This window comes from Neophocaena asiaeorientalis, unplaced genomic scaffold, assembly GCF_003031525.2.
Source record: "Neophocaena asiaeorientalis asiaeorientalis breed wild unplaced genomic scaffold, Neophocaena_asiaeorientalis_V1.1 scaffold225, whole genome shotgun sequence".
In the NCBI taxonomy this organism is placed as follows: Eukaryota; Metazoa; Chordata; class Mammalia; order Artiodactyla; family Phocoenidae; genus Neophocaena; species Neophocaena asiaeorientalis.
The window spans coordinates 5,583,276-5,591,150 of NW_020172364.1; the positions used below are offsets into that span (position 1 = coordinate 5,583,276).

The 7,875-nt window shown below is 39.8% G+C and overlaps 1 protein-coding gene across 2 annotated transcripts in view; it reads left to right on the forward strand.

Annotated features, from left to right (window-relative positions):
• KNG1 (kininogen 1) overlaps positions 1–5,052 on the forward strand; it is a 29,088-nt gene extending 24,036 nt beyond the window's left edge. The window contains exons 8-11 of one of the 2 annotated variants that reach the window (XM_024768866.1): positions 1,093–1,200; positions 1,319–1,405; positions 2,788–2,865; positions 4,816–5,052. In XM_024768866.1, the coding sequence (XP_024624634.1) occupies positions 1,093–1,200; positions 1,319–1,405; positions 2,788–2,865; positions 4,816–4,896 (354 nt within the window). In that variant the 3' untranslated portion in view covers positions 4,897–5,052. Of the gene's footprint in view, positions 1–1,092; positions 1,201–1,318; positions 1,406–2,787; positions 4,734–4,815 lie in introns of those variants that run through there. The other variant, XM_024768865.1, reaches the window with a different exon arrangement.
• Positions 5,053–7,875: the final 2,823 nt, after the last annotated feature.

Below are 7,875 nucleotides of genomic sequence, written 5' to 3' on the forward strand. Positions count from 1 at the left end.
CCTAGAATGAAATACTGAATAACTTAGCCTGAAAATTGAGCCACATCAACTAACTGTTTTTTTTTTTTTTCTTTTGGATTGTGTTGGGTCTTCGTTGCAGTGCGTGGGCTTCTCATTGCGGTGGCTTCTCTTGTTGAAGAGCACAGGCTGTAGGCACATGGGCTTCAGTAGTTGTGGCACATGGGCTTAGTTGCTCCACAGCATGTGGGAATCTTCCCAGATCAGGGATCGAACCCATGTCCCCTGCCCTGGCAGGCAGATTCTTAACCACTGCGCCACCAGGGAAGTCCCTAACTTTTAAATTTATATATATAATTTAAAAACATTTTATAAACTGTGTTTTTCAAGTATATAAAGGCTGTAAGGCTTTAAAAAAAACTGTGCTTGGGATTTTGTTGAAGTCAGTGTATTAAAAAAAAAAGACACACACAATGATTTTTACTTTTTAAGTAAATAAAGTGTGCCTCTTCTAGACCAAAAAAAAAAAAAAAAGGAAAAAATTGGGCCACAAATGTTAACAGAAGACAGCATTGTGTAATGATTGAAAATATTGCTAGAGTGCTAGAGCTTAAAATAATTTCTTAATATTAAAAAACTCAGAGAAGCGAGCTAGAAATCCAGATAATTTTCCTATTCACATAATTTAATCCACATAACTTCTATAGTGGTACTAACTCAGTATTTCTCTGATTCAAGGTTTGGCAGGCCAATAAGATTGTGTTTAAAGGAAATGTTTAAGTTTTACTTCCTACTCTTCCTAGAGTCTATATATTATGACTTGAGGCTTAGAATTACTAGTGAATTTTGCAGCTGCTAAACAATAAAACTGAGAAAAATATAAAAATAAAAATTATAGCCTGGTTTTCTTTTCCCATTTAGAAAAGGAAATGAGCCCAACCAATAGCCAAATATTTTAACATGCGTACAAACAAAGTTTTGTTGTCAAATATTTGTGCTTTTTGAGTGTAGCTCTCACTTGGTCAATGTATAATTAAAATGTCAATATTCTCCCCTAAAAGCCCTTATGGTAAAATATATGATTTATTACACAGTGTTAATTAAGCTCCTATGTTGTACTAATTCATTTTCCAGGTGGTAGCTGGAAAAAAATATTCTATTGTGTTCACGGCCAGGGAAACCACATGTTCTAAGGAAAGTAATGAAGAGTTGACCAAAAGTTGTGAGATCAATAAACATAGTGTGAGTAGTAATGCAACCATCTTACTTATTCCCTGGAAACCTATATGATGTTTTATGCTTGTTTATGTATCTCATGAATAACACTGTTCTCTCTTTTGGCTTCTGTTTTCGTGGATAGTTAATTCTAAACTGTAAAGCTGATGTTTACGTGGTACCTTGGGAGAAAAAAATTTACCCTACTGTCAACTGTCAATCACTTGGACAGGTATGATTCTAATTACAGTTGGTTTGGTTTAGTTATGCTCATTCCAAAAAATAATATTTTGGGGTTGAAAATGAACCACTATTTAAGTGAATTGGGGGACTATCTTTTTAAAATGCAGAGAGCTCTCACATTTCTGTGCTGATCTCTTTTTTTTTATGACTAGAAAGGAGAGCAGCGGTCCTCTTAATCACTTCTCAGACACTGTCAGTGCCCCATGGGTCCACAGGCTCTCTTAGTGAAACACATCCAAGGAGCTTGGGAGAAACGCAGGTCTCATACTCCACTCCACATTTCCTGAATCAAAAGCTGCATTTTAACACAGTCCCCAAGGGAGTCATACCCATATTCAAGTTTGAGAAGCATTAGTTTGCATCATTTTTTTAATTCTTAAAAGAACCCTGGGAGGTAAGTAATACTTTCCCCACTGTCAAGGTTGAGACACTAAAAATTATGAAGATGCTAAAGTCCTAAAGTGAATAATAACTTTCTCAAGTGCTTCCTCCCTCCCAGGCACTGTACTGAGGACCTGACACATATGTTCCTCCTGACAACTCTATGAGGCAGGTGCTTTTATCATGCCTATTTTACACATGAGGAAAGTGAAGCTAGTGGTGCTCGGATTCAAATCTAGGTCAAATCAGAGCCCACTCTGTTCACCAAGATGCCGGTAACTAGTAGGGTCTGGCTTGTTTGACTTCAAGGACCATGCTCTTTGCATCACCAAACAGTGCCTCCGACTGCCACGTCCTCATAGGTAGTGAAAGTGTAGGTAGAAACAATCCACAAATCCATATCTTCAATGCAAGTTGCCTCCGCTCCCTTTGTTCTCATTTAGGTTTTCGCCATGTGTAGGTATGTATATACTCTAATACAAACATTATACAAAGGCTGTGTTTCAAGCTTATGAACATATATATTCTAATGTGTTTCAGTTCAGCAGAATGATTGTGGTATATGCTGCCTATATATTCCATTCTTAAAGCCAGGTAGGGCCCTTTTGGATAAAAGCAGTGATTGTGCTAATAGAAATAGCATCAACTAATAAGTAATATGCCGTGGCTTTACAGAATTATAGCCTTAGAAAGTACCCTAGAGATTATATAGTTAACCATCCAGTTTTTCCAGATAAATAAAAAATTCTCTAGTTTAGAGTATTATTAAGAAAAAGAATCAGTATCTACAAATTATAAAATCAATCAAAAAAGGAAAAATATTATTCATTTTCATCCTTTTTGGATTATTATTATAATATAGTACTTAAAATCTGGCAAAGACATGACCCACTGTAAACTGAGATAGCATTGCCAGGTCCCTGTCCCTTCTTTCTTCTTTGACAGTGTGGTTTTCACAGTAATGCATTCATCTTAATATCTCCTGTTTAGACCACACTGATGAAAAGGCCTCCAGGTTTTTCACCTTTCCGATCAGTACCAGTGGAGAAAACTAAAGAAGGAACAATCGTAAGTCCACCCCACACTTTCCTGGCACCTGTTCAAGATGAAGAGCGGGATTCAGGAATAGAACAAGGACCCACTCATAGGCATGGCTGGGGCTATGGAAAGCAAATAAAACATGGCCTTGGCCATGGCCATAAACATGAGCATGACCAAGGCCATGGACACCAAAGGGGTCATGATCTTGGCCATGGGCACCAAAGGGGTCATGGACATCAAAGGGGACATGGCCTAGCCCATGGACATAAGCATGGTCATGGCCACGGAAAACATAAAAATAGAGGAAAAAACAATGGAAAGCACGATGGTCAAAGAACAGAGTATTTGGCAAATTTTTATGAAGATAGTACTACCTCTTCTTCACAGGTACAAAAGAAGACAGAAGGGCCAACACCCCTCCCTTCCCTAGCCCAGCCAAGTGTAGCCAATATCTTTCCTAACTTTCAGGACTCAGATCTCGTTGCAACTGTGATGCCTAATACACTACCACCTCCCACAGAGAGTGATGATGATTGGATCCCTGACATCCAGATAGAGCCAAATAGCCTTGCATTTAAATTGCTTCCAGATTTTCCAGAAACAACTTCCCCCAAATGTCCTGGACGCCCCTGGAAGCCAGTTAATGGAGTGAATCCAACTGTAGAAATGAAAGAATTTCATGATTTCAGTCTCTCTGATGCTCTTTATTAATTTATGCAGCTACGGGTATTTCCTTAACATCTCATCATCCCCTCTCCCCATTGTCCAAATATCCTGATATAATACAACTAAGACCATGAACGTTCAGAGCAGCCTAGAGAGAAATGGTGAGACTCCTAATGGGGACACCCTCAATCTCTATGGACGACATAAAGCTGTGCGCAGAATTCAAACTCCTTTCTGAGTCTTCCTCACAAGTTTTCTCAACTAGCACAGAAAATGGACAAACTAATGTGACTCGTGGCCTACTGCAGTTTGCTTTTCTGATAACGAATGTGTACCTTAAAACGTACGTCATCAATTTTCATACAAAGATTCTTGACATTTTGAATAAACTGTGACATCTGGGCCCTGAACACATGTGAAAATAAGGGAAGTCAAGAGACTGAATGCTGAACTTCTTAATGGGGAAAAAACAATAATAAAAACCTCCAGAGGTCAAAGAGGGACAAGAGAGAAAGACAGACTGGCCACAGGCAGGAGAGAAAAAGTAAATTAATTGACTTTCTGTTTCCAAAATGGGCTAGTTATATTAAACAGTTACTCCCACTTGACAAAGCTATTCTGATAATTCTCCTTCTGGGTGACAGTGTTTCTTATAAGTCAGTAATTTCTGTTTACTCATTAACTGTGCTTTGCAACAGGGCTTTCAAATAGGAGTTTTCTGTTTGTTTATATGTTGCCAGGGCTAGATTGAGTAATCCTTAGTGTTTAGTAGCTCTGAGTTTAATGATAAGGATGCAAAGCAGAAGAAGTAATACAAAGGCAGGCCTGCTTAAGGAAATCTTTTTTTAATGATTGATAAGGGAATATCATGCGACGTGATGTAAATTTTGTTTACTATACTTACAGGAATTTTATGAGAAACTCCTCTCTAGCCTCACGTTATAACTGCATTTTTTTTTTTGCTACAACATTGAAGTGTACGGACTTTGCAAAAGAGAATAATATGATTATCTTTAGTTGCCTGATAATGTGAGGGAGGCATATATTTTATAACCCTTGCTGTGCTTTTGCCTAGGGAAACAGGTAGGGCTTCATACAGCTACACTCACTTGTGGATGCGTGTGTCACTGCTCCTTCAATTTACTGGATGCATTTGAGCGTCTGAGTTTTTATTTCATTTCAAATATTATCTGTACTTGCAAATAAATAACCTATGATGTCAGGAAAAAGTCTCATCTTGTTAACTGGTGGCTTCACTTTTCTCTTCTTGCATGATAACATCAGATTAATGGAGTTTTACTATACTTACAGAGGCACATAAAGTCTTGCGAGTACAAGGGCCGACCTCAAGAGACAGGGGCAGAGCCAGCATCTGAGAGTGAGGTCAATTGACCGGTGGGCAGAATCTCCACACCTGGCACAATTGCCCTGACAACCTCTGTCAGCAGCCCTGCGTGGAAGGACAAGATGGGATAGAATTTAAATAGAGAAGAATGCCGTTTTATCCCTCTGTGGCTGGGTAAAATAAAGTTCCAACTTGATGTTCTCCCTCCTAGTTAATTCAGTGGTCTCCTTTCAGTCACAACCAACCTGCAGCAAAGTCGAGCTGATCAGAGAGCGGGCAGTAGGGCTCTGCCCTGGGAGCTCACAGCCCAGCCCCGAAGCATTCTTACTCACCGAGAAAGGATCCCTTTGGTGGGGTTTCCCCACCACAGAGACCTCGTCACAGGTGCCCAATCAAGGGTTAGTGGGTTATGTTTCTGCCACCAGTCTAAGGACTCTCTTTCTCCCTTCCCTTCCTCCTCCTCCTGATTCCCAGCCCAAAGCTGAGAGAAATTCGTCTTGTTTTATTATTATTTGTTATGATCCAGGTAATTACCAAAAAAGGAAAAAAATCTTTTGTTAATATGATGTCTACCAACTTCGCATTATCAGAAAATATTAAGTTTCAAAAAAGTTGAAGGAAAATGTAAAATTATCTTTCTGATCCAGGTAAAGGAAAAAATAGAAAACCAGTAGAATAAAAAATAAAAGATTTAAAATTTTCTGTAGCAAAACACATTTATTGAATGCTCCTTTTCGTGTGTAACTTAGTCCTCACAACCACCCTGAGGTCCCCGTGATCACCTTTCTTTTACAATGAGGAAACTAGCTCACGGAGCCCTGCCCAGGGTCACAAAGTTAATATGTGACAGAGCTGGCATTCAAACTCAGTCCTTGAACACCTTTACACCATATTATCACGAGGCTTTATCATCAATGTTGTCATTACAAAGAACACATCAAGATAATTTCTGATTCTGAGATGATTATTATTTCGCTCCAAAACCTTTATGAAATATCTCATTGTGGCTGGTACTGTTCTGAGTCCTGCTCATGGTAAACTAGAATGGAGTCAAGCACAGGCATTGGCTATTTACCATAGTCAGTCCTGAGAAAAAGAGAAATACTTATTATTTTTTTTAATATTGAATTTTTATTTAAAACATCCCACTCCATTGTACTATCCAGATTGAAGAGAAAGTCAACAAAGAGAAACCTGTGCAATCATTTTAAAGAATTACTGAGTAAGGGACTTCCCTGGTGGCGCAGTGTTTAAGAATCCACCTGCCAATGCAGGGGACACGGGTTCAAGCCCTAGTCCAGGAAGATCCCACATGCCATGGAGCAAATAAGCCCGTGTGCCACAACTACTGAACCTGAGCTCTAGAGCCCACGAGCCACAACTACTGAGCCCATGCGCCTAGCGCCTGTGCTTCGAAACAAGAGAAGCCACCACAATGAGAAGCCTGTGCACCGCAACAAAGAGCCAATGCAGAAAAAAAAATAATAATAAATTTATATATAAAAAAGTTATTATGTATTTTTAAAAAAAGAAGAATTACGGAGTAAGATGAAGATGCCATCAGTAAGATGACAGAAATTGACGTAAGCCTTCTTTTTTGTCAGTCTTAGTTTAAATACCTGCCGGCTCATCACATTTTGGGGGTTCCCTGGGTCCTCAGAGCACGAGTGTGGTGATTGGGTGCTTCTACTCATCTTTAGTTGACTTGTGTTCACATATTCAGTCTATGGGAGCCTCAAGGCAAAAGAAGAGAAATAAAATTTAAAAGACATAAATGCTTTCCCTTGAAGAGCTTACAATCACTTTGGGAAGCCTAGACGAAAGCATATGAAACAGACATTTAATCCAAGTAGGATCTTTGTGGAGCAGTGAACCCAACTAATGTGACAGGAAGATGCTGAAGAGATGGAGGGACCAACTTGGAAAAGATAAAATGAAGCCCAAGTGGGACGGCTTTTAAAAAAAATTTTATTGAAATACAGTTGATTTATAATGTGTTAGTTTCAAGTATACAGCAAATAATTGATATATGTGTGTGTGTATGTGTGTATATATACATATATATATATTCTTTTTTAGATTCTTTTCCATTATAGGTTATTACAAGATATTGAGTATAGTTTCCTGTTCTACCAAGTGGGAGTTTATATTGAAGTAGGCAGTAGAGCACCTTTTACATGTCCTGAGCTAAGACAGGCTAAAAGAGCATTTAAGACCCAGTATGCTGAAGATTCTGGAGAGCACTGATTAGATGAGACAAGACTGGACTCAAGGCAGTGTTCTGGGTATCTCCAGACCATCACATCTCAGCAGAAGAATGACCACTCTCAGGGCTGGTATACAAAGTCTACAGGTCTCACTTTACTCGACAACAGGAAGTATTTCCACCTCAGACCCTTGTTAGATAAAATAATCATGAATTTCCTGAGACCCAGCACCTACCTTTCACTCTTCTGAAGTATCTACACCCTCTGCCTACTCCCAAGCCAAAGGCACACCCATGTTCATGACCTTGGCTCTGGAACCACACAGCTTCATCCATTTGTGCTTCTTTTTTTTTTTTTTTTTTTTTTTTTTTTTGCGGTACGCGGGCCTCTCCCTGTTGTGGCCTCTCCCGTTGCGGAGCACAGGCTCCGGAAGCGCAGGCTCAGCGGCCATGGCTCACGGGCCCAGCCGCTCCGCGGCATGTGGGATCTTCCCGGACCGGGACACGAACCCGTGTCCCCTGCATCGGCAGGCGGACTCTCAACCACTGCGCCACCAGGGAAGCCCTAAGGTAAATCTTTTGTATCGTAATCCTCACAGTGGTTCTGCTTACCTGATCAAACCTTGACTGACACCAGCCTTTTCCCTCCATCATTTTTCATTAGGGGAACACATTCCATTGGTCTTAAATGCAGAGCCAGGCCCAGCAATGCAACTGCTTTTGAGCATCTCTTAGGAAATGAGTACAGTCTGTTCCTGCTCTGAGGAGATCAGTTTCGTGGGGGACACAGACATATAAAAATATATATATAAATCAGCAT